Source organism: Chelmon rostratus, chromosome 12, assembly GCF_017976325.1.
Source record: "Chelmon rostratus isolate fCheRos1 chromosome 12, fCheRos1.pri, whole genome shotgun sequence".
In the NCBI taxonomy this organism is placed as follows: domain Eukaryota; kingdom Metazoa; phylum Chordata; class Actinopteri; order Chaetodontiformes; family Chaetodontidae; genus Chelmon; species Chelmon rostratus.
Window position 1 is genome coordinate 6,678,496 of NC_055669.1, and position 25,478 is coordinate 6,703,973.

Here is a 25,478-nt window from a genome sequence, read left to right on the forward strand (position 1 = left end):
AGAGATCCATTTTCCCTGAATATGGACAGGTCAACATGTATAATTCGCATTAGAGGAAAACACCTCCCAGTGCGACAATCTTAAAAATATAATCTTGTTTTTGAGTTAGGAAAGATATGGGTGGAGTAAGACATAACGGCATCCTATATATTGTGTTGTCTGTATGTTAAAGGCAGAGTTTTCTGATCTGACCCTGAAGCTCTCTCGGATGGCCTTCATCTGATCTGATACTGCTTGTTAATAAAGGTCTCTTTAACTCAAGCTTGTATTAGCCGAGTTCTTCCTACATCATCATCACACCACTGCTCAGCAGGACCTGGCTGATAAACATCACCACATTGCTATAGAGCAATGGTGCGAGTACTACTTGCGGTATGACAAGGCATCATCTGTGACTGTGGGTTACCTGGTGGTAATCCTGTCTCATCACAGTCTCAGAAATCTTTTGAATCATGGAAAATACACTTTGACCATGTCTAGACTTAGAGACTATTACCGGCTCTTAGAGCTGGAAGATATAACATTGGCAAGGTGTACCACTGTGAACGCAGCAGAGAGCTTGCCAACTTCTGAGGATGGGGAACCACATGGTTGCGTTCGGGAAACAGAGAAATATCCGAGGCTCACATCAGACTTGCAAGCCCTCCCATTGCAGGGGGTTTCTTGAATATAGGAGACAAATTGAACACTGGCTTGTCGAGGACATGTCTCAAAAAATCTCTCTGGTCCTCTGGGTTCTTTTAATGAAGCAATAGGAGAAGATGTTGAGTCCAAAAAATCAGTTTTATTCTAACATCAATAGAATGTGCAAGGCTACAGAGCTCTGGGTCTCGACTTAACCTTTCCCTGATCCACAACAGAGTTGGGTCAGTTCACGAAGTCTGACACACTACCTCTCCCTGACCCAGTATTTTATAGACAGAACATGAGGAAATGCTGAAACAGTCGTTGGCTCCTCCTTGCCGTCGGGCACTCTCTTTCTCCTCTGCTTGGTCATTTTCGAGAATCCAACGTCACTGGCCCAGCAACCTGTTTGCAAGGACCCAACTATCAATAATGTAAGCATATGCATGTAATCTAACTATTAGCAAAATATATGTGTGTAATAAAACCTATCAAAGTATAGGAATATGACCCAAAGATCCATCAGGCTACACAGTAGTAAAGGCCCAGGAAAATGACATTATGGTTGAGAAGGCCAAAGTGATACGACAGCTTGCTGAACTTGTGGGCTTGACTGAAGCGTGCCTACAAGCAGAAGGTAAGCGGGTGACAATTTACACAGATTCTGCATATGCACACAATGTGTGTCATTTGTTTGGATCTGTGTGGAAAAACCGAGGGTTTAAGAAAACTGATGGTTCTCCTGTAGAGCATCGTGCTCCGATAATGATACTGTTACATGCTATGATGAAACCTAAAGAGATGTCGCGAGTTACACGAGGCAACAAAGCGGCTGATGAGGCTGCAAAAGCAGTCACAGGAACGAATCAATCGGGCAAGGTGCTTCTGGTCACCCATGAGGTGGAACTGGAAGACAAAATTACGCTCAGAGATGTGATTACAATGCAGGAAGCAGTTCATGCGATTGATAAACAGCTCAACAGCGAGGTGCTACCCAAGATTCTACAGGCCTGTGGAGAAACTATGAGGGTCTGATGGTGGCACCCCCAGACCTCCTGAGTCTGTTGTTGTTCAAGAAGCACGTGGCTTGGCCCATGTTGCAAGGGGGGAGGTGAAGAGAAAGATCACAAAAGAGTATGGGTTTTGGGCATATACTTACTTGAACAAATTGATTACATCATAGGCAGATGCATCTTTCTCAAAAACAACTTCTCATCTGATCTATAATCACAGAATAACAGAAGATGCAGTGAATTATACTGCATCTAATGTTTCTACAAGATACTGTTTGGTGTTCTCTATCTTCCTAGGACAACATTGGGGAGACCAAGTTGAGAGTGATCAGCTGTTCAGGGACTAAATGGATTCAGAGACTCACACGGGGACGGTGAAAATGGACGGTGGGCTCTGAACAAAGGACATTGCAGTGGTTGTATATCCTGTTACGGACAGTAAACTACACTGGGAGTGGGAGTTTTCATTTATGTAGATATTTTGTAATCCTTTGTTATACAATGGTAATGGTTGAAAGAAATTTCAATATGGGAAAGATAATACTTCAGTGTTGGTCTTTATTGTTATTAGTCTTTAGTCCTGCAATAGCAATATGTAAGCTTATGCTACTCTAATAGTGGACAGAAGTTGAATGACCAATTGGCATGGGGTCATCAAATTAGTAAGTAATGTAAGTTTGGTTATTGTAATTGTTAATTTTAATGGAGTTTTTTCTCCCGATTGGCTTGAGTCTGGGCTTTCTCTGTTTTGGACTTAGTAAGGCTACCTGGTCTATTTCCCACCTTTTAGGAGGGGTGGGTTTTCTGACTGGGAGGTAACAGCTGATCAGTGGGTTTCCTTGCTGCCCCACCTGCAGAGTCACAAGTTGGTGATTTAGGTTATTGCATCCATAGGATGAAGTGTATTTCCCAGTGTTTGCTGGAAAAGAGTGTGACTGCAAGGAGATCTGCTGGTGAGAGTAGCTGAATCATAGGATTAGTTTATCTAGTCTAAAATAGTCTAAAGAAACGTGCATATAGGACTTAAAATAGGAACTAGGTTATTAACTGATCCCACAAATGAAGATTTTGAAATGGGATTTCAAAATTAGATATAGGACTTTGTCAAGCAAGCAAGTGTGACCAAGATTAATAACACAAACCATGAATTTGTCACTACTCTTTTTGTCGGGACCCTGAGACGTCCCGAAGGGGCGAACCGAGGTATTTGATCAGATGAATCAAATATCAAACATATGACAGATTAAGCATGACAAGTAAGACATAATGGCATCCTATATATTGTGTTGTTTGTATGTTAACAGCAGAGTTTTCTGATCTGACCCTGAAGCTCTCTCAGATTGCAGCCATCTGATCTGATACTGCTTGATAATAAATTTCTCTTTAACTCAAGCTTGTATCAGCGAAGTTCTTCTACATCATCATCACATCACTGCTGATAAACATCACGAGCACTAAAGTTTTAGCTAAATGATTGCGATGCGTCTATGTATGAAAAATATTCAAACTGTGTAACGTCTGTTAGTCATAGTGGAATATTAATATGGTCTTGTGATTTATATGGTTTTCTCGTGCATGTTGGTGGTAAGGATAGATTACGCAAACGCTTCATTAAAAAAAAGCCTCTACAGCAGTTCATGCTCAGGCTGGTAGAAGAGCTGGAGCTAGAGTGGGAGCTGTCATCTGCCCACGATGATGATGAGGCTTGACAGATGTGTTCAGGATTTTCCACAGAAAAGTTGGGATTTGTATATACAATTTAGTGGGAAAATGTGTCCACATCTGCAATTTGATGCTGCATTGCAACCTGAACCCATTTAACTGCCATTTCAAGCCACTTTTTCTTTCATTATTTGCATTTGTGCACACATTGAGCAGATTCAATTTGTTTGTTTTTGGTATTGAACTGTTGCCCTTCTTGTTGCTTTGTGTTGCTGTTCTGTAAACCTGTTTTTGTGTGAATTCTTGAAAGACACAAACACCACCTTCCCCAGAATCCCCAGAAATTGGGATTTTTATAAACATTTTGGTGGGTAATGTGCCCTCATTTGTGGAGTCTCTGGTTTCACACTCTTGCAAAATGTATGACACTGCCATTGTTTCAGCATTGTACTCTCTGTCCAGTCTTTACTTTGATGAATGAAAGAAGAGACCCGATGAGGCCCATTTGTTCTTGAATATAAGTTTATTTCAAAACAGATCTGATATCAGACAAGATTTTGGTGTAACATGTATGCATGGGCACAGTCAGATACCAGAAACTTAAAGTAACATTAAATTTGATCAGCTTTATACAGTATGACCTACATCATACAGAATCACATATAATCACGCCACCAGGGAGGAGGCAAGACAATATGTGTGTGTGTGTTGCTCAAGACCCAGACTCTTCCATTGTCAGGTGAGTCTGGAACACTGACATGGTCGACATCTTGTCATTCCCCCCAGACACCCAGGAGCCTCCCAGCATAAGTCAAGCATGAGGGGCTCTGAGACCTCTCAGGTCAACAATAACATCAAAGTATGAACTAGACATTCCTTCATGTCCATACATTTCTACCACAGGTTTACAAGTCCAACCCTGCATCACTGGAGATGTATGTAGAAAAATAGATCACATGACGGAGACACTGTGTGACTAAAAGGTTAGTGGGCAGGTGCTGACCCAGAAAAAACACCTCAGTCCATTTGTGATTCACCTTGCAGCCTTCAGGCTTTATTTGAAAGCTGCTGCTGTGTATGGATTTGTATTTTTATCAGATTGTTTTAAATGATTCTAATAGCATAAGGCTTTGTATGTTGAAAAATAGAGTCAAACCAGTGAAAATTGGTGGAATATTGGCATGCACCGCTGTCTGCACTGTCTGTGCTGCTGTCAAATCTTAAAACCTGACAGATAGTAGCTTTTTGCTTTTTGGACAGTCCTGTGTCCAACCCTGACAACAACTAGGTATACTACAACACTATGCACACACACACACACACACACACACACGCATGCACGCACACACGCATGCACGCACACACACACTCACACACACACAAACACACACACACTTTTAAAAAACTATGCAGTAAGGGGGTTTCTGTCCAAGCTGTCATTTATTTAAGACTTTACAGTAAGTTAAATTTCTCTTGTTACAAAAATAGAATATGGCTGTTGTCATATTTCATCATCGTAGAAAACATCCATATGATGTACAGCACTTTCAGTGTACAGCGTTACATTGATTTCACAGAGTAGGCTGGTGATACTTAAGACCCGTCAGAAAAGCCTGCTAGCACCCTTGAATCTGACTAAGGTTGTTTCGATGCTGGGGCGAACAAGAAAATAAGTGAATAAATAAAACACATTCAAACTGCAACAGACTCCACAGATGGACTCAGACATAATGCGTACAACATTGAAACCCCTCCATTACTTAAATAAAAACCTTAATAATCTGAAAATCAATAGCACTAGATGGTAAAGTTTTGAGGGAATTTCTTTTTTATTGTACCAGACAGTGTTACATGTGGGAATAAAGGCACTGTGGGATCTGAGAAAGTACTTTGGTACATGAAGGATTAGTGAATATGTAGGGGAGAGGGATAAACGAGTCATGGAATATTGTTATGGTGAGATGCAGAGAGAGGATGATGAGAAGATGTGATATCAAAATGAACTGATGAAGTTCAAAACAAGAACTTGATAAAAAAGAGGATGATCTGACAGAGTTAATGATGTTGACTCTTGAAACTGCATTGGTCAGACTTAAAGAGTAAATTATGACTTAATGATTTAATAATCATCATCGTCATCATCATCGTCGTCGTCATCGTCATCATCATCATCGTCGTCGTCATCATCGTCATCATCATCGTCATCATCGTCATCATCATCGTCATCATCGTCATCATCATCGTCGTCATCGTCGTCATCATCATCGTCATCATCGTCATCATCATCGTCATCATCGTCGTCGTCATCATCATCATCATCGTCATCATCATCGTCGTCATCATCATCATCATCATCATCATCATCATCAGGATCGATTTCACCTGACAGAGCATCCTCAATCCAGTCCTCCAGCTCGTCTACAGATGGCAAATCTTCGCCATCATCCATGTCCATCCACACGCTGTCAGCCTGCAGAGTGAAGGAGAGCAAATGAACCAACTGTGGACCTTTAAGGCACCCTGTAGAGTTTTTGACCGCTAGTAGCTCCGTGGAGAAAAGTTTTCATATGCAAACCCCCGGTTGTTTTTATCGTACACAGGACGCACATGTGTGTTGCACAAACGCGCAGGGTTGTACCTTTTGACGTAGCTTCTGTATACTCAAAACAGTATAGATACTGTGTGAATCTATATGGAGTCAGATTAAGCTGTAAGAGGGCCCCCATGCAACACTTACCTGTGGGCCCCTACCAAACCCCAGGTTTGCTGCATGTCAGGTTTGCTGCAAGTTGCCCACTCTGCCCAGTTGGTAATCCAGTCTCGTGTATATGTGTATTACAGAGTTCAGCCAGACGATAAAATATTACTCACATCATCAGCATCAACAACACCAATCTGTGGAGAGGACAGGTCAATTCCAAAAGTCTTCTCCCAGTGTGGCAGAAGCTGTAGGGAAGATTTATCATGATTATCGTATCGTGTCAGTCAAAGAAATGTGACATTCATAAAGATTACTTTCAGTGTGCTTCGTTGTTAAATCTCAGTTAACTGAGTCAAGCAGTACCCAGAGGAGTTCCTCTGGTTTCTGGCGTTATCTTCTTACCAGGGGGAAATCGTCAGGGTCAATCCAGACAATGCTGAGGTCTGGGTTGTCTGTGTTATCCTCGGCAACTTGCTTCAGGATCTCAAGGAACTCAAAACCATCTAAAGAGAGGCGAGGACGACGATGAAACCAAGACAAAGTTATTATTGGAAGAATCATACTGAGTATCCTTTTATGACTCTTCATTTACCTGCAGAAATACTGACAGTCTGATTAAATTTGTCTTATCATCACGTCAACACCCGGCAAAAACCTCCTCCAACCCTGTTATTGCCCCATGTAGATTTGTCTAGATTTGCTATTGGTGACGGGTTATAATTATAATCATATTGTGGTGGTGGTTTACAGTCAGCTCAGGGTTGCTTTACCTGGGTCAGCCTCCTCTGCAAAAGCAATGATATGTTCACCATCAACATCGTCATCCTGTGGAAAGAACGAAGACAAACTTGGTGAACTTGTTGAATTTACAGTTTCAGGAGTTGTAATCTGATCTGAAAGTGTTCACGTTCTTACCCAGATCTCGTACATGTTGTGTGGTTGCAGCTTCCTCAGGGTTGGTCTTGAAAAGCACAGAACAAAAAGAGTTCACATGTTTTGTTTTCTCAAGGTTAAGCTTGTACCTCATGAGATGGCATTAATGCTACCCACCTGTCATTATCTTCAATGAATTTCACCAGCTCATCCTCAGAGTAAGGTTTTCCTGGGATGACCACTGGATCATCCATGAAGGGTTCATAGAAGTCCACCTCATTAAGCTTCAGCTCCAGAGCCTTGGCGATCTGTGACACACCACCAAAAGGTTAGAAGCAATAACTCAACACGAAAGACTTGGGAACCATTAGGATGTTAAGTTTCATTCAGAAAATATTACACCAGTTATGTATGTTTTAGAGTAAATGTGAAATATTGAGTTTAAGTCATTTTGACTGTTTGAGGGTAAAATCTATGTTTTGGAATGTGAGCTTAGAAAGATCTACAGTCTAGCACTTTTGAATGAAAGCCGTCGTGAAGATGCAAAATAGTCATTTGACATTAGGCTACAGTGAGGATCAACTGAGTTCTGAATGTGATAGTTAATGAAGGTCCTGAAGTTCCTGCACACAAAGATGAGTGAACAGTTCTGATTAGGTTGAATGATTCTGCTTCAGATTAAATGTAATTTGATGAAGAACTTTAAAAAGTCACGTATTTACATGCAACTTCACACCTTTCCCCTTTTCTGGTGTTGAAGTGGGGTGACTGTGATAGATGCTAATTGTTGTCCACTTTGTACACCTCCCTGCTTGAGGTAAACTGGTTTATTTATAGGTAGGGAGGTTTCAGAAGAACTATTCTACACAAACAGGAAATATGCAGCTTGGTCAAAGTATCTCCTCTGCACTGGATTACAAAACAGACATTTGATTCAGTGGGCTATTACAATATAGGATATGTATTTTTCTTTATACATTTTAAACACATGGAATGAAGCCTGTTCTAAAATGGTTTGTTAGATGTATCATCCACAGAGCATTTTGCGTTCATCAAAAGAGCTCTAAGCTTCCTGCGGTGCCTGAAGGCTTGATTTTTGGTCCATGTTTTACTACGTTTAATAATTTAACAGCTGCTCTCATGTTAAAGCACCACTGTTTGTAGTGACAAATCCACAGAGAACAATCACCCAACTACCACCTCTCTCACCTCTATGGAGCCTTTTAGCATCTGTTAGCTATTGGTTTGGGTTTAGCAGTTGTCAGCGTTTCATATTTTTATGTTAGTTCTATGTGTCTGATTTAAAGAGAAAATCAATTTTCAAGCACTCATTTTTTGTTCTACCCAGTCTAATTATAGTGTTTAAAGTGTGCCTGATCAAACTTGGGTTAATGATCATCATTACTCACCTTGGCACTGAATGTGGCAAAGAACTTGATGTGAGGATGGAACTCTTCAGCGGCATCAGCAAAAGCCTCAAAATCTGAAATATTATAGGCATCCATCAGGCTGTTTCAGTAGATCAGCCCCTGTTTGAAGTATCTAAGAACAGAGACTTGTTGCTCTCATCATTAATGTAGCTTCTAGCGTGCATGTTGAAAATCTCCTTAAAAATCAAATTAGCCCGCAGCTCAAAGTCAGCTCAAGCAGTGTGAGCCTGGTCTCTGTTGCACTTGCCTGCTATGCAATTATGAGCAATTTTGAAAAGCAAGCAACAGGTTATCATGCCACCGCTGTACAGATTCTTACGTTCTGACTTGTGACTCTTAAAGTAGCCCACCAATTTGATGTCCTCTTCGACGTTTTCGAAGCCTTTCAGTTCCCTACTATTGTCAATAATTTCCACTGGGTCCTCAAGAACCTATGAGAAAGGAGGGTGGAGGAGAGAGGGGGGAGACAATTGGAGTCGGAGGTGACAGAGAAAAAAGAAGCCGGAGTCAGATTGTGTGGGTCATCTTTGGAGAATGCAGACTGGGATTCTGGGACTTTTTTAAAAGCTAAAATAAGGCAGGCTATTAACTGGGAGATTATATCCTCACGAACATCATAGATGAACTCCACAAGAGTGTCTGCTGCAAACTCGCCATCGTATTCTATGACCTCATCATCTGTGAAGATGAAGACGCTGTCGGACTCTTCAAGGCCTGGGGAGAGAGAGTAGAGGTATTATCGTACATGTTTCGTCTCCGACCAGAGCAAAGGTTACATGTGCTAAACGGACAATTTGACCTCATCCTTCCCTCATTTTAACTTCTGTCAGAACAGAAACCATTAAAGTAAAGGAGGCCATGTTGCCAAATGGCTGAGATACTGATACTGGCTGGCACCACTTTGCACAGTGACCTAAGTAGCAAGTGTAAGCAGCAGTGTTTAGTCTCTTGAGTGTTTACCTAATTTCTTTGCAACGGCCTTGTCAAGCTTTGCATCAATGAGGCCGACTCCAATGTCCTCATCATCAAACTCATCCAGGACCTGGGCTGCAAGCTGTAAAACAAACACACTGTCATATAACTGACGGCACGAGTTGTCAGTGTGAGTATATAAAACAAGAGAACATGCGGATATATGAGTGTGCAGTAAAATTAGTGTTTTTGTCCATATCTCACGCACGTTTGTGCCTTTTTGACAAAGTTGTTTCACTCAGTAGTTTCATTACCATAAAAGCCTGCTTTTCAGAGCGCTGCTTATGCACTTTCTAAATCTGTATGAAACTTGAACCTCATGACTGACAGTTGGTTGCACCAATGGCATTGCCACATTCACAGCCTGACTGCATTGAGGAAGTGGTTTGAGGGCTGTCTCAGTGTGTTTGGATGGGAAAAAGCACCCACACACACACACACACACACACACACGCGCGAGTGCACACGGGTGTCAGAGATCTTGAGCAGCTGCTTTTACTGGCATAAATAGTTTGACTAAACAGGCTGTCTTGCAGGTTGCAGTGCAGATAATTCTTAGGATTTCTTTTAATTTGACAGGAGCTGCAGATTGGTGGAGCACAATAAAGCAAATTAGAGTTTGTAACTTAGCTGCATATATAAAAAACATATATATTTTAAGCTATATATATTTATAATGCAAAAGTGAATATAAGTGTAAGTGTACATAATGAATTATATGCATATATATTATAAAAGGAAATCAACTATTTAAGTACCATTTTTTGCATTCCACTATATTTTGTTGCAGGCCCCAACCGTTTGGCATTTCAGTGGGCTAAAATAAACTTTTAAAGGGCAAGTGATTGAGGTGAGTGAGGCTTGAGCCCATCTAAATAACTGAGGAAGGATACATTTGATAAATAAATTGTAAGAAACAGGTCTGAAAAACATTCAAACAATCAAAACAAATACATTTCAAATCTGCAAGTGAGAGGCGAATTACAGATGAGAGGTCGTGTATCTTGAGTTGAAGCTTAGTTCAACTGATTTCTCTCTAATTATCTAGTGATATTTTTTTTGCTGCTGTTTTTCGATCGATACTGTATGAAATCATCTCATAGCTTTATGTCTGCTTGTCCTCCAAGTATAGGACATGCAAAGCGGTCTTCGGACCTTGTTGTTCAGAATGCGGATCTGCAGTAATGTGGCTGCTGTCATTTCTTCAGAGAACTGGACCCTCCCCAGCTACGTGTAAAGTCAAACCAAAAGCCTCAGTATCTGGGATGGGATTTCACAGCATGATACACAACTTGCAGAATGCACTGCAAATGTGCACTTTATACGTGAGACATATATGATAAAATGTAATTCCCTGCTGTGTTAATGAGATAGTTTACTTGTGGATCTTTATCTGTTTCAGTGGACACTGACCGAGGGAGAAAACACTTAATTATGACTTCCGCACTCTCACCGTGTCAAATTTCATTCAACTTTCTCTAGCCCCTGGACAGCCTTGACCTCTGAGATGTTGAGCCTTTTGCTTAAGTCTGTTACTAATAATAAAACCACATAAAATGTAAACCATAATACATTCATAAGGAGAGGTACAAGTCTTCAGGGAACTCGACCCACCACAAAAGCAGCTCAGGGTAAATATAGCGCCAGAAGCCACGCCAGCCCAGGGACTATTTTGGTGAGGTGGCAGTGATGCTCAGCGCTCTGGGATCCGCTGACAAGTACAGTACTGCAAGTGCCAATCACAGCGCAGAGCTGAGCTGGCACTACTGGAGCCAGAACCTCCGGCGCTGGCCTCCAGCCCCCGAAGCAGAGACCTGACGCTCCCATACAGAGACGCCAGAGATGATGTGATATGTTAAGGAAAGCAGCGCCTCTCTCTCTTTCTGTTTTGGTTATTATTGTTTTTTCTTTCCATAATGACCTTTTACTGTTTTGTTGACATTACATGACACGATAGATCCATCATTTGTTGATTGATGGATTTAGTTGCTGTGTTAAATGTCCATTTAGAAGGATTTTTCACAGCTGTCAATAATGAGTCAGAGAGAGTGAGAGAGAGCGTGAATACACTGGAGAGAGAGCTGAGTGCTGATCACTCTTCTGTTTCTTTTCATCCTACTGGCTACAGGCCCACATCTGTTTTGCTAAGACCACCAACAATGCTTGCAGCCCCCCTGGAAATATAATCATGCATCAAGTGTATAAGGTAGCAGCCTTTACTGTACACTGTGTAGTGGCAATGCCAAATGCTATAAAATTTGGTTGCCACATGATCCATATTCCATGAATCAGTCATCACTCCTTTCACTTTTTTATAGAACCGCAACTGTCACAGCAGATATGAGTCCAGTGTTTCTTCAACCAGTCAGGCCTATGTTGTGTGTGATGCAAACTCTCTTCGCTGTCTGCTTCTGGTCCAGTTTAAATTGGCTGCTGTATTCCTGGCAGACTACGAACATGGAATAAACTTCAAACTGACAAGCACAAGAAATTCAAATATAGCTTTTCCTGGGAAATGTAGCGGTGGGAGTATGTGACATTGTGATATTGTGTGTTTTTGTTAGTAAATCAATCAATCAATCAACCAACCAATCAATCAGCCGCGGCCCTGAGACCTGGAAGCTTTGTACTGAATGATGACGTCATGTGTCTGAGGAATGTGATGAAACTGCAGAGTATCCAAGCTGACAGGAGGCCTGAGGTGTGCCTGCTACTGATAGAGGTGTGTTAAGTGCATCAATTCCCACACACACACACACACACACACACACACACACACACACACACACACACACACACACACACACACACACAAATGTACACAAGCTCAGCCTTTGCCAGAATAAATGATATCTTGGGTCTTCACAGCTCAGCTCTTTGGCTCCGCTGGACGGCGGTGACGACACACTGCCAGCTTGTGACACATTTTTGGGACTGCGCTTATCAGCATTTCTGAATCCAGCAAAGCTATTTTCCACCTTGTAGCATCACTTACCAATGATAACTCCCTCTGTGTTCAATTTCACATTTAACTCATTTCAAATCTTGAAACAAATATGTGTCTCTGTCACCAAATATTCTCTTTCCTTTCCATGTAACCAGAAATTCAATTTTTTTCACTATAAATAAAAATCTCTTTTTGGTTTTTACACTTATATCTTTCTTCTAGTGTCACACACTTCACATCTGTACCATTTAAAATCTGTGCAACCAGATTAAACCAGATCAAAACACAATCTCCACTCGAACCTGCAGCCAAACTCTTTAGAGCAACACTGAGTTGAAGACTGTGTGCTTTGTGTTATGAATCCAGCACCAGTTATTCTGCTTCCTCATCAGTAAATTATCCTCTTTAATCTACCCACAGTTCCCATCTCAACCAACCTCAAGGGCCAACTCCTCAATCTCAAACTGTCTCTGGGCGACGCGGCTGGATCCGGGATGGTCATGGTAGTACACCACCATAACATCGTACTTCTTCATCACGGACTTATAGTTCTTGGCGTTGAGGTCGTGGACACGGTCCTTTCCATCGTACTCTGGGAAGTCCAAGCTCTCCTTGCCCAATGATAGCGCCCCAAAGGACAGCAAGACTGCCACAAGCACCCAGGTCCACTTCATGGCTCCTCTCTATGATAATGTAGATGTATTTGCAGTTTCAGAAAGTAAACGAAGGGGGAGGGGGGGGACGAAAAAAAGCAAAATAGTTTGGTAAAAGTATGGAGAACCCCTTCCAATCCGCGTCACCCAGAAGAGAGCAAGACCAACTCCTGCATCCACCTTATTAAAAACCTCACATGGGCAACTGGCAGTGAGGCACAGGGTGCAAGAGGGGTTGGGCCTGTCTGACATAGGTGTGAGTGTGTGTCTATGTGGGGTGTTACTGAGCACGGGGAAGATGAGGCGGGGGCAGCTGTGGTTGCTGGGGTGACAGCTTTGTGCGTGTGTGTGTGTATGTGTGTGTGTGTACGTGTGTTTGCTTGAGTGTATGTTGCAGACCTGTCGAAGTGGGCGGAGTGAGGAGATGATGATCAACCTGCACTCATTTGTGAAAGGGGGAAGACAGAGAATGAAGCGGAGGGAGATGGTGCAAAAGCAGGGAATAATAAGACATAGAAGGATGGGGTGTGCGTGTTTGTGTGTGCTTGTGTGTGTGTGTTGAGCCTGTCTGCTTTGCGCCAAATGAAGAAAGGGTGATATGATGGATTTAGAGGTGGCTGTGAATATGAGGCAGTCTTTTCCCATATTAAGTGTAGATGGAGGCTTGGATCTCAGCTAAAAATAATGGATGTAGGACAGAGAAGCACATATCAGGAGGGGGTGCTGGTGTCTAATTTGCTGCCGCTGGCACCGGTGCAGCGCTAGAATGTGGCACTGGGTCACCCAGGGACATGGAGAGAGTGAGGAGAGGAGAGGGTGGTGCACCTGCTGAGGATTCAGTGCATAGGTGTCACTTAGCCCTGACTCAAGAAGAAAGTGAAACATAGAGTTTAATGGGGGGGCATGAGGCAATTTTTTGGATCTTTCTGAGTCTGATCCATCTGTGTATACAGTACATGTACAAGTATACGTCCTGTGCAATGTGTGCATGTCTGCTTGAGATGATCCCATGTGATATTACTTTACAAATTGAAAGGGAAGAGGCAAGCTATAAATAAATACAGTCTACATGGTATCGTAATTCTCCTTTTGCCCCCCCTCCTCCTCCACAAGTCCGTGACACACCCCTCTAGCTGCAGCAGGACATGCACCCTACAGTATCACGGCGGAAAGATCTGATTTGAAGGGAGTGGTTGAAAGATGCATTAGACTGTATGTGTTTTACACCTCATCTAGTTGCATTACGTCTTCTATAACAGCTTGCATAACTATTTTTTTTTTACTATTTTTGCAGCATCAGACAGTGAAGAGAATTTATTAATAAATGAGAAAAAAATCTTTCAGCCAGTTCACACACAGGTGTCTTGAACGAATGAAGGGAGTGATAAAATGTGTTGTATCTGGACACTATAGTTTATTATTGCTTGCTTTTGAATGTACTCAAACCATTTGGAGCATGTAATAATTTGCATTTATCTCAAGTAGCCACCTCCCAGTTATTGTAAGTCTGCTCTGCTCGGCTGAAACTCTCAAGCACGTCTCACTTTTGGCCACGTCCCAGTCAGTGATGTCTCAGCAGCTGTTTTAACTTTCATCATGATTGAACTTGAACAGAGCAGAGCTATTGTTAATGTTATTAGTAACACCTGCGCTTTCCTACAACGACAAGTCAAACTGTCTGCTGTGAAAAAGGCCTCTGGTGTGGAGTTTGAACTCTTTGGGATTACAGATGAGCATAGTTTCAAAAATTCCCTCTACAACCTAATTATTCTTGCTCTTCCTTGAGCGTTCTCAGGCTATCTGAACCATCTCCAGTCCAATATAGTGTAACAAATTTGCTCCTCAAAAAAAAGTAAAATGACTCCATTTTCTTCAGAGGTCTTTGTTTTTCCTGCAATAAATAACATGAACGCTTCTACCATCATGCAGACACATCATGCAGACACACACATTTGGGTTTCACATTAAGGTTTGAGGCTCTCTATGGTGGTTTGGCCTTAAGAGGGATCTCTCAGTTCAGTCTGCAGCAGTTACCCCTGCTGGTCAGTAGATGGCGCTCTCTACCTGCGTCTAAACTGTGACTAAAATCCTGAACCAGTTGCCCTGTGTCCTCGAGCTGTGTGTGATGTCCGATCAGCTGACATGCTGCAAAGTTTTTCAAACTTTCAATGGGTATTGCAGATTGAATGCTACGGTTTGCTGCTTGACACACTTAAATTTAATTGTCCGTATGTCGGTGTTTTAGGCATTTTATATGTGTAACCTATGACACCACATCAGTATAACTTTTTTGTATTTAGCGTTTTCTTAATACATTCATGCCATAATACTACACTGAATAGACATCTTTCGTTGTCCTTAAAATCTCTACTTCCATCAACGAGGTTTGGTGTGCTAGCGGCCGGCGGGGGGCGGGCCTGTGTCGGGTCGCTGCTTCCCTGTGGGCGGTGCAGAAGAGCTAAAACCTGTCAACACAGGTTGTACCTGCACGGTGTGCGGAGGGTTGAACCACACTGGAGTAGGACCTGGGCTTCAGTAGTAGTTTCTACATATCCGTAAAACCGTGGTTAAGGTAAGACTTCTCAATTTCAGCCTGTGTTTATGCCTAATATCTATCTTATGTTAAGCTAACGTTAGCTTGCATTGGCCAGCAGTTTAGCTACATTTGTTTAAAAGTACTGCTGTCTCCGTGACTGCTACTTAGGCTAGGTTATTGTTGTAGATAATAATAATTACTAATAACAATAATACAGAGATGAGTAATGCAGCGTTCAAGTCATCTGCTAACTTACTGACGGTAGATACTGGTGAAAGATACCCCACACCGAGCTAAAAGCTAACGCTATTAACCTATTAGCTAAGCAATTAGTATTTAAGGTGTACACAGCCTGTCAAATTATATGAGGCAAAGTTCAGATAAAACTCCCAGTTACATAAAGATCGTACAATGAGGAAGTGTTTCACGTGATGATACACGTGTGTGTTTGGTCTATAAACTGTCATTTAAAAATGCCTTACGCAGTTTCCAAGAGCTCAGGGTGACTTCTGTAGATGTTTTGCATGTCTGCACTCCAGCAGCACTTTGACTGTTTTACAGATGGCTGCAGCTCTGGCCAACAGAGCGATGGGAGCCATCGTTGGTTCAGCCGTTGCAGATGCAGCAGGTAGTAATACTAAAAGTCCTACCCACTGTTTTAATAAACACATTACAATTTAATTTTCAGAAGGGCCTATTTTTTCCACAAAATCTTGTCTGCAATCATTTTTCTGCTGAGGTTCTAGTTTTTTCCTATCATCTGTGTCTTTACTTTTGCCTGTTGCAGCGCCTTTACTGTACTCAGCTAGCCATTTAATTTAGATCATGGCTCCATTCAGAAATGAACTTGATCCGATGACTCGTCCCTCACAGCGCAGCCCCTCCACTGGGTGTACGACCTCCAGAAGCTGCAGGGGATTCTGGCTCAGGATCCAAACCCTGAGTTCCGCTCTGAGTCGGCGAACCCTTTCTACAGGAGGCAGACGGGCCAGCAGAGCTGCTACGGGGACCAGGCGTTTGTCCTGCTGGAGTCCCTGTCTGAATGTGGAGGTAGGCTTGCTTCTTCGTGTTATCAACCCATTTAGACTTTTACATCTGTTGAAACTGTGTTATTATAAAATAAAGCTTCACTTTCTGTGTTATTGGACAAAAAATTGGTTGTTGACAAGTTGTCAACAACCAATTTGTTATCAAGTGAGCACTTCCTGTCATTGTTGATGCTATAATTAGACCTGTGACACTTCCAGATGGCTTATTAGCAGGGTGATGAGCTCTGTTCTGGACATGTAACAGACTCATCCTCACCACACCTGAAAAAAGAACTCACTAATGAACAATTAAATTAACAAATTAAGTTAGGCTTTTTAGACCAGTCCTTGTTGTCTCTGTTTGGGATACAACATGATGATTTATGTCTCATTAACAACTTCTCATACATGTAAAGGCACTGTGTGTGGCTTTACAGCATAAGTTTATATTTGCCTGTTAACCTTTTTGGCCAGGTCTAAATGTTGACGATCTGAAGCAGCGCACACTGAAATTCTTTGGGCCTGGCTCAGAGTATGACACGCCTGTCAACGATCCCTACAGAGAGAAAGGAGGTAGGAAAGCTGTCTGTTCTTTGTGTTGCTGCTGAAGAATGAATTCAATTCTTTTCACTTAGTAAGGTGTGGATATTGATGATGTTGTGCATTTGTACACCAGGGCCAAGACCTCAGCTGCCCATCGAGGGACCTTGGAGACATGGGAGTTTGAAGAGCTTCCTGAAGAATGTGGATGCAGGAAAAGAGGAGACAGGTAAACCTGGGGTATGTTCATTACAATATGAATGACATAACTGAGCTCTAACTAATGTGTGTACATTTGCCCCAGGCTGTGAGAACGACTGTCAAATTGACGGAATAGCCAAACTGGCCCCTATAGTGGCTTTTTATGCAGGAAAGCCTGAAATGCTGGAAAAGGTTGAGCAGGCAGTCCGTGTCACACAAAACAATGATGCATGTGTGGCTGAGACTCTGGCAGCTGCAAGGTCAGTATGCACTCTATATTTACCAGTTTGTTGTTGCTGATGTCATTACAGTACTGAATCTGAAATCTAAAAATAACTAATAAATGACAATTAAACCAATGACACACACACGGTAGAGAGTAGTTGCAGTAGACAAGGACACACATGTTCTTTATTACACCTGACCAAATACAGCCACACAAGACAATGTCATGACTTCTCCCATTTCCTGTTACCTCTCTAATGTCTGCTATCAAGATAAAGGCAAAAATAGCCCAATAACCCAGATGCTTAAAAAATCCGTACAATGTGAATATAATGTCGGCATATGTGACAAAGGTTGCATTCCAGATCTGTTAAAAAGTTGGACATTTCAGCATCAACATAGAAAAACTGCAGTGGAGTAGCATTTAGATTTCAAAACTGTTTCATCTTCCGAACCTCTCATCTGAGCCATCATCACTGTTTGGCAAATTTAATGTGGAAGGTGTCTGTTTATTCATTGGCGATTTAAGTGGCCAAGTAAAAATGTCCAATGTCAAAGTAACTATGAATGGAAGGCAGCACAAATCCTCAAAGCATCTCAGTTTCAGGTGTGCAGAAACAAAAAATGTTTCAATTAATTCACAGAAAACCAAGTTGGGAGCTGAGCTAAAATTCAGATATATAATGGTTTGCACATTGACTCATTCCCCAGGTTCCTGGAGCATTTCATCCTGAATGGTCCTGATCCAAAAGCCTTGGACTCGGTGCTCGATCAGCTCAGTGACCCGAACAGAAAGCAGCCCCAGGATCTGGATAAAGCAGTCGTTGGTATGTGAGGCCTGCAGCATTGTTGCTTCACTACACCAAAGTCATGGGACAGAGTCATGGGATTAAAGGGTTTACCTTTCCTTATTTTGTGCAAGTTTAGCATACTGAGTAGTTACTGTGTTTGTTTCTACTCCTCAAGCTAAAGACAAAGTAACACGCAACAATGTATGCTTTATGTAACTTAACATTTAACATGTTAATTATATTTGAGTGAGTCTGTGTTTACCCTTTTTTCTGATTCCAGGACACATTCATCAGGTGAAGGAGAATTTATCAAAGACTCCTCAAGAGCTGATCCCCACTGTGTTCCCAAACACATGAGGTATAATCACAAAGCTCGTGTTAACCTCTTTCATCAGTAGATTATACTTTAATGAGCAAAGATCAGTAATCAAGTGCCACTTGTAACTCAGCTGTCCTTTCCTCGACAAATATTGGGCCAACCAGTTCAAATGCCTGCATGTCATTCACATGTGGTGCTGCTGTTCTTTCAGGTTTGCCAGGTGCGTTCCAAGCAGCGCTGCATGGAGTCCTGACAGCCAAGCACTACGAGCAGGCTGTTAGAGATACCATGAGCTGTGGGGGATGCACCTGTAGCAGAGGGTCCTTCATTGGAGCCTGTCTTGGGGCTCAGGTATGATGGGTCGCTAATCTTACATTCATTATATTTAATATTAGGACTCTACTGTATGTCTAATGGTTTATAAAATGTGCTATTTTGATCCTCTCAGGTTGGACTTGAGGGAATTCCAGCTGCCTGGACATCAAAAACACTCCGTTATGATTCAGTATTGGAGCATGCCAAGAAGATAACCAAGCACCACCAATAGTTATTCTTTCTGTGTTGTACAATCTGAGGTTCCTGTGAACAAAATGGAAAACTGTTGAGCTTTTACAGAACAGTGAATGAAGGTTCTTGTCTAAACTGTTGGACGGCAGGAGCTGGATGTTTTTGTCTCTGTTAAAGTTAAACATGTTTGCCACAGATGTTCAGTAACTGAGTCTTTTTGCAATAAAGTAATATCTGAAGAAACTGTGTCATGGAGAATTGTTTGTACAGTGTTTAGCTGGGCTGAACTGTGATGCACCATGTGTCGAACAGAGAAGGTGAAGCTCATCATTTTGACAACAATGTCAAAAGAACAACAATGTTCCATTTAAATGTTACAACAATACTTCATGTAACCCACAATGAATATGGTTTAAAAAAAATGTAATGCAATGTAAATATTTACCTCTGTCTGCGGATTACTCCCTTTCCATGCTCCAGGCTAACTCTTTGTCACCATCACGTCATTGCGAGGCCAGCTTTCACACGTTATTTTGATCCTCATGTTAAAAAACGAAGTTTATAGGCAAAATATTTATTATAATTCAAAATCTATAATATGAAGTCATTTTCGAGACCTTTTGATGTGTTAGAGAGACTGGCACTTGATGCTGGTTACGGTTCTGCTTGTCGATTCCTTAAACATTTTTCAATAATTAAAATGGCAAATAAAAGACAAACATTGTGTACATCCACTACTCTGCATTATCAACACGTAGTCAACGTACATAATGCCCTGTCGACCCTTCTGCAGCTGCACTATAACCACGCCATGAGGAATGTCCCACCGCAGCCACCGTACACATTTCTGACGCCAGAGTTGGTTAACTTGAGAGTCAAACATGGCTGCTAAAGGAGGAAAACAGAGTCGTTCGGGCTCTGGTCTTCCCGGTAGAAAAGCTGCGGGTGAGCAGGAGGAAGGGGAGCAGCCGCTGCAAGCTGTTTTAGTCGCCGACAGCTTCAACCGCAGGTTTTTCCCGGTGACCAAAGACCAGCCGAGGGTAGGTAGCGAGCTAAGCTAACTGGACCGCTAATGAACGCTAAATGCTGTCCACGCTGTAAACAGTGACAGGGCTCCACTGGCACTGATGAAACCGTTTTACCAAAGCTAAACATGTAACTTGAAAGCACTCAATTGAGCTGCTGCTTTGGTTTTGTTTAATAAAGCTTTAGGACTTGTTTTGAAATTCTAGCATTAGTCTATAAGGTTACATTGACTTCGCTCATGTCATGTGTCATATCTTCAATGATGACAGGCTTTGCTGCCGCTGGGTAACGCTGCCATGATCGACTACACCCTGGAGTTCCTCACTTCCACTGGGGTGCAGGAAACATTTGTCTTCTGCTGCTGGATGGCCAGCAAAATCAAGGAGCACTTACTGTAAGTTTCACTGTGTGATTATTATCCGCGTCTGTGCAGACCGGTCTCAGTGACAGATGTTGACATGTTGACCTGTCATTGTGTCTGACAGGAAATCGAAGTGGTGTCGACCCACCTCTCCGAACACAGTCCACATCATCACCTCAGAAATGTACCGCTCCTTAGGCGACGTGCTCAGGGATGTAGATGCAAAGTCCCTTGTTCGCTCGGACTTTGTGTTAGTTTATGGAGATGTGGTATCAAACATCGACATCAGCCAGGCGCTGCATGAGCACAGGTAAGAGATGTCTTTTTTTATGCAGTCAGGAGAAAGGACAATATCAGTGATATCCACGACTGCGCGGCTCCATGTGTAATTTTGTATGTGCACAGGCATCGTAGAAAGATCGACAAGAACATCTCAGTGATGACGATGGTCTTCAAGGAATCTTCGCCAGGTCACAGGTCCCGCTGTGAGGAAGATGATGTAATTGTAGCTGTGGACAGCAAGAGTCAGCGGATTTTACACTACCAGAAGACACAAGAGCTGAAGAGGCTACAGTTCCCCGTCGTAAGAGTCTCACTTTGTATCACATCTGTAACTTCATCTGGCTTTGGATTCATGAATTTCAGTCGCCTCTGTTTATTTCACAGAACATTTTCCACAGTGGAAGTGATGAGTTTGAAATCAGACACGACCTCCTGGACTGTCATATCAGTATCTGCTCCCCGCAGGTTAGTTTTCAAACAGAGACAAAAGCTGTTGAACTCATCATTACTGACTGAAGAAACAAGGTTTTTTTCCCCCCTCATTTTTAGGTTGCTGAGCTCTTCACTGACAATTTTGACTACCAAACTAGGAATGACTTTGTCAGAGGGATGTTGGTCAATGAAGAGGTACTACACAGCCACAGTCTTTTTTGTTGAAATCATGTTACGGTGAAAGTATCATATAGTGCAGCCTAAGCCAATGTTTCTTTGATTTCTCTTCAGATTCTGGGCAACCAGATACACATGCATGTCACCAAGGATGGCTACGGTGTCCGAGTGTCCAACCTTCTCATGTACGATTCGGTGTCGTCGGACCTCGTGCGGCGGTGGGTCTATCCGCTCACCCCCGAGGCAAACTTTGTTGATCAGAAGGGACGGAGCTGCACGTATTCTCGCCACAACGTCTATAGAGGGTCCGGAGTGAGCCTGGGTCATGGCAGCCAGATGGAAGAGAATGTTCTCATTGGCTGCGACACAAGCATCGGCGCTAACTGCAACATTTCCAACAGTGTCATCGGTAACAATTGCACCATAGGTGAGCGTCCAGCACTAAAAGGGCTCAATTGTGTGTTTGAAAGTAGGAGATTATTTGTAAGTCTCTGATGACAGATGTATTAACAGCCCCTTTTATTATTGCAACAGGGGACAATGTAAAGCTGGACCACGCCTACATCTGGAATAACGTTCACATTGCCAGCAACGTGGTGATCAGTCAGTCTGTGGTCTGCGACAAGGCTGAGGTCAAAGCAGGCGTGACGCTGAATAAACAGTGTGTCCTGGCGTATAATGTAAGCAGTGCATGTAGTATCATTTATTCTTGATTGTGAAGAGTTAAAAGCTGATTTGTGAGTTTGCATGCACACACCAACACTTCCACTTCAACTGACATTTCAAACTTTTCTCCCCCCAAATCTTTAAAGGAGGTTCAACAGCTTTCATGAACTCCCTTAAATTCACAATTCAGCTGTTTTTAGCACTTTCACTTCAGCTAAAAGCAGCTGTGCTTGCAATGATGAACCTTTAATTGGCATATCAACTGCTTTCATTGCTCACACTTGAACTGATACCTCAAACTCCTTCAACTCCTTAAGTGTTTTAACTTCAGCTGTAATACTGAGACATTTACAAGCAAAGAAGTTGCCAAAAATTAACATTTGAAAACTTCTTAACTTTTCTGCATTTTTATGTTGTTTCAAAGAATTTGAAATTGAAACTTTATCAAATGTTTCAACTGGAAATTTGTACATAGCATGCAAACCCTTAAAAAATGTTTAGTTCGAAGCTGATCCATCAAATGTTACATTTGTGCCTTTGCAGAACTTCTTTCCATGTCGGAGCTTGACTGGAGAACTTTGTAACAGTGATTCAGCCATCACTGACGAGTCCTGCTTACTTTGGACAATGCGCTTTACTTTTGTTTAAAAGAAAAAAAAAATCATCCACCACTTTGTGTGTGTGTGCGTGTGTGCACTAAGATGATTCGCTGTTTATTCCTTTGTGAACAACGACTGTGAAATGCTTTCAAGGTGGTGATTGGACCAGACATCTTTCTTCCCGAGGGTACTGTAGTGTCCATGCACCATCCGGAGGAGGAGGAGGAGGAGGATGATGATGAATTCCTGAGTGACGATGCTGAGGTTGGTCACAGTAAAGACAAAACCAAACTGAAAGGTGTGTATTGACTGTGTACGGACACAAATATACGTCAGTAAACAAAATGCTTGAATGTTTCTGGTAACGAGCTTTCTTCTGTCCTCCAGTATTCAACCCAGCAGAGGTTGGAGCAGAGGGAAAAGGCTACATCTGGAAGGCCAGCAGTCTGGATGACACAGAGGATGAAGAGTTGTCACATTGTCTCTGGGGTAGGACAGCAGCTCTGTAAAGCCGGCATTTCCCATGATGCTGTAGTCCATGTCCCAGCAGCCTGGCTTTTGTTTCTCGTGCAACAGGTTTGGTGTTGATCCCTTACCCTGAGAGTGAAAGTGAGGACAGTGAGCCTGATGGTCCTGATGATCCAGTGATCCCCTCCCCGGAGATGGACGATGTCAAAGGTGAGAGTTGTTCATTTCACTTGTCTGTGGAACCGTATGACTGCCTCCTACTGGCCACAGAGACACAATGCCAACCAGCGATGATGGCCATTCTCTGATTAAATTGATTACTCTCAGAATTTTGATGGAAGATTTATGGGTGAATTTCAGACAGCGCATCAGGAAATTGCGTTTTTCCGAATACATTACACACCTAACAATAATCTGTGTCACAGATGAATCCGTTGACTATTTTCTTTATTAATGCACATATTGTTTATAAAATGTCAACATATGGAGCCAATTAATCAACAAATTTTTTTGCAGTGTTTCACACACTCATTACATTAGGTGGTGGCTCTGGCTCTCAGTCACTGTTTAAACCTTTAGACCAGGCATGTCAAACTGATTCCATAAAGGGCCGTGTGCCTGCAGGTTTTCGTTTCAACCAAGGAGGAACACACCTGGCCAACCAATCAACATCAAGGGATTACTTAGTTATCAGCTGAAGACTGAGATGAGCTAATTAATTGATTTCAGCCTGGTGTGCTCCTCCTTGGTTGGAACAAAAACCTGCAGCCACACGGCCCTTAATAGAATCAGTTTGACATGCCTGCTTTAGACTAAGCAGCAACCTCCAGGGCTAAAAAATGAGGCCAATGCATGAGTGCCCAAAGCTGCAGTTCTTCAAATGGCCACTAGAGGCGTGCTCTACAAGCGATTCAATTTTGATTTAGGTAATTTAGAAATTTAATGTCATCCAGTTTTCTGTCTATTAACACATACTGTAATTTTAAGGTGCTGTAAATTCCTTATTCCTAATTTCCTGCAAAGAACTATGTAATTTAGTGCTGATTATAGGCAGAACAGCATGTTAATGTTGTTACATAAAGTCTCTCATCATAAATTAATGAAGAATGACTATTTACTTGTGTTTCAATTATATTGATACATGTATAAATATATTTCATATTTCCTCTGAAAGCCAACATTAGCTTTTAAACACAAGACAGCTGACTAAACTGTGTCTCTGTTTTACCTGGAATTACTACCGAATGATGCACTTCTTTCTAGTAACATCATTGTGACATAACAAACCCACAAAATTGGGTTGTAGACTACGTGCTCCTTTTTGACTTGTGTTCATGTGTAGTCTTCCAGATGGAGGTGCTGGGGACTCTGCAGAGAGGTTTGGAGGAAAACATCAGCTGTGACAATCTTGTCCTTGAGATCAACTCTCTCAAGTAAGAAAGAAGTTAAAATGGCCTTTTCCTTTTCAAAGTGATTGTTTTTGCACATTCAGTTTGACACACTCTTTCTCCTCAGGTATGCCTACAATATCAGTCTGAAGGAGGTGATGCAGATTTTAACCAGAGTGGTGCTTGAGTACCCGTTCCAGCAGCAGGGCCCACAGCTGACAGCATCACAATACGTTGCTCTGCTCCTACCTGTAAATCTGTTTTGTTTTTTTTACAGCACATTCATCTAAATGTAGACATGATAGAGATAAATATCGTCACTGAAGTTTTTGTTTTTCGTCCCCTCAGTTACTGAAGAAATGGGCACCGGTGTTTAAGAACTATGTGAAGAGAGCACAGGACCACCTAGACTGTCTGTCTGCCTTCGAAGAACACTTCCTGGAGCAGGAGAATCACTGGGCTGCTATGTTCAAGGTCGGGGTCACTACCGTGCACGCTCAGTTATCTGCCGACTCTCACGACGGTTGAACTCTGACACAAGAAAAAAATGTTTTTACATCCAGGTCCTGATGAACATGTATCAGCTGGAGATCCTGGAGGAGGAGATGATACTGCGCTGGTTCTCGCAAGGAGCCACCACCGACAAGAGCAGACAGCTGCGCAAGAACCAGGGGGTACGTACAGCACATAAGTGCTGTTGAACACTTCCCAAAATTGATTGTAGCTGCAGTTGTTCATCATTTCTCACCTGTCCACCAGCAACTGTCACACTGGATTTCAAACAACCCTGTTCTGATGCTTGATTTTTTCCAACAGCTTCAGAAGTTCATCCAGTGGTTGGAGGAGGCCGAGGAGTCTTCTGAGGAGGAAGGGGAATAATGAGGAGCACTTAATAAAGGACAAAGATACCCTCTACAACAGCTTTCAGCCTGGAACATCCACCTGGATCCTCTCTATACAGATCAAGCTGACATGCATTACATAGCACCGCTCCATGTAACCGCACTATGAATGTCAATATCCAAATAAAGAAAAAGACCCTCGGACCACCTGGAAA

At 42.3% G+C, this 25,478-nt stretch overlaps 3 protein-coding genes across 4 annotated transcripts; 2 read left to right on the forward strand and 1 right to left on the reverse strand.

The window, feature by feature from the left end:
* Positions 1 to 3,883: 3,883 nt before the first annotated feature.
* casq1a (calsequestrin 1a) lies at positions 3,884 to 13,042 on the reverse strand. The gene is made up of 11 exons (XM_041948897.1): positions 12,660 to 13,042; positions 9,264 to 9,357; positions 8,917 to 9,017; positions 8,623 to 8,734; positions 8,283 to 8,356; positions 7,051 to 7,181; positions 6,916 to 6,961; positions 6,771 to 6,825; positions 6,403 to 6,503; positions 6,171 to 6,245; positions 3,884 to 5,769 (listed from the first exon to the last, which is right to left on the reverse strand). Exons 1-11 carry the CDS (start codon positions 12,894 to 12,896, stop codon positions 5,419 to 5,421), a joined length of 1,377 nt encoding a protein of 458 aa, XP_041804831.1. The 5' UTR covers positions 12,897 to 13,042; the 3' UTR covers positions 3,884 to 5,418.
* Positions 13,043 to 15,298: 2,256 nt separating this feature from the next.
* Positions 15,299 to 19,261, forward strand: LOC121615169 (crystallin J1A-like). 2 transcript variants are annotated; one of them, XM_041949402.1, is made up of 10 exons: positions 15,299 to 15,447; positions 15,973 to 16,039; positions 16,285 to 16,461; positions 16,914 to 17,012; positions 17,116 to 17,208; positions 17,284 to 17,440; positions 18,117 to 18,232; positions 18,477 to 18,554; positions 18,727 to 18,866; positions 18,964 to 19,261. In XM_041949402.1, the coding sequence occupies exons 2-10, from the start codon at positions 15,973 to 15,975 to the stop codon at positions 19,060 to 19,062; spliced, it is 1,026 nt and encodes a 341-aa protein (XP_041805336.1). In that variant the 5' UTR covers positions 15,299 to 15,447; the 3' UTR covers positions 19,063 to 19,261. The 2 variants fall into 2 exon arrangements, with proteins under 2 accessions (XP_041805336.1, XP_041805337.1); XM_041949403.1 differs by having other exon boundaries at positions 15,398 to 15,447; positions 15,951 to 16,039.
* Positions 19,262 to 19,884: 623 nt separating this feature from the next.
* On the forward strand, positions 19,885 to 25,469 carry eif2b5 (eukaryotic translation initiation factor 2B, subunit 5 epsilon). Its single transcript, XM_041948822.1, has 16 exons — positions 19,885 to 20,062; positions 20,318 to 20,442; positions 20,534 to 20,719; positions 20,815 to 20,992; positions 21,076 to 21,156; positions 21,241 to 21,318; positions 21,415 to 21,727; positions 21,835 to 21,980; positions 22,719 to 22,863; positions 22,953 to 23,054; positions 23,142 to 23,243; positions 24,376 to 24,466; positions 24,549 to 24,672; positions 24,770 to 24,895; positions 24,985 to 25,095; positions 25,238 to 25,469. The coding sequence occupies exons 1-16, from the start codon at positions 19,904 to 19,906 to the stop codon at positions 25,298 to 25,300; spliced, it is 2,130 nt and encodes a 709-aa protein (XP_041804756.1). The 5' UTR covers positions 19,885 to 19,903; the 3' UTR covers positions 25,301 to 25,469.
* The last annotated feature ends 9 nt before the right edge of the window (positions 25,470 to 25,478 follow it).

Excerpts from the sequence above, each read along its gene's own strand:
- casq1a (XM_041948897.1), bottom strand. The coding sequence starts at position 12,896 with ATGAAGTGGACCTGGGTGCTTGTGGCAGTCTTGCTGTCCTTTGGGGCG. Across the intron at positions 9,358-12,659 it reads TTGAGGAGTTGGCCCTTGAG|CTTGCAGCCCAGGTCCTGGA; the intron begins GTTGGTTGAGAT and ends TTTGTTTTACAG. Across the intron at positions 5,770-6,170 it reads GTGTTGTTGATGCTGATGAT|GCTGACAGCGTGTGGATGGA; the intron begins GTGAGTAATATT and ends TTCACTCTGCAG.
- eif2b5 (XM_041948822.1), top strand. The coding sequence starts at position 19,904 with ATGGCTGCTAAAGGAGGAAAACAGAGTCGTTCGGGCTCTGGTCTTCCC. Across the intron at positions 21,728-21,834 it reads CGGTAACAATTGCACCATAG|GGGACAATGTAAAGCTGGAC; the intron begins GTGAGCGTCCAG and ends TTATTGCAACAG. Across the intron at positions 24,896-24,984 it reads ACTGGGCTGCTATGTTCAAG|GTCCTGATGAACATGTATCA; the intron begins GTCGGGGTCACT and ends TTTTACATCCAG.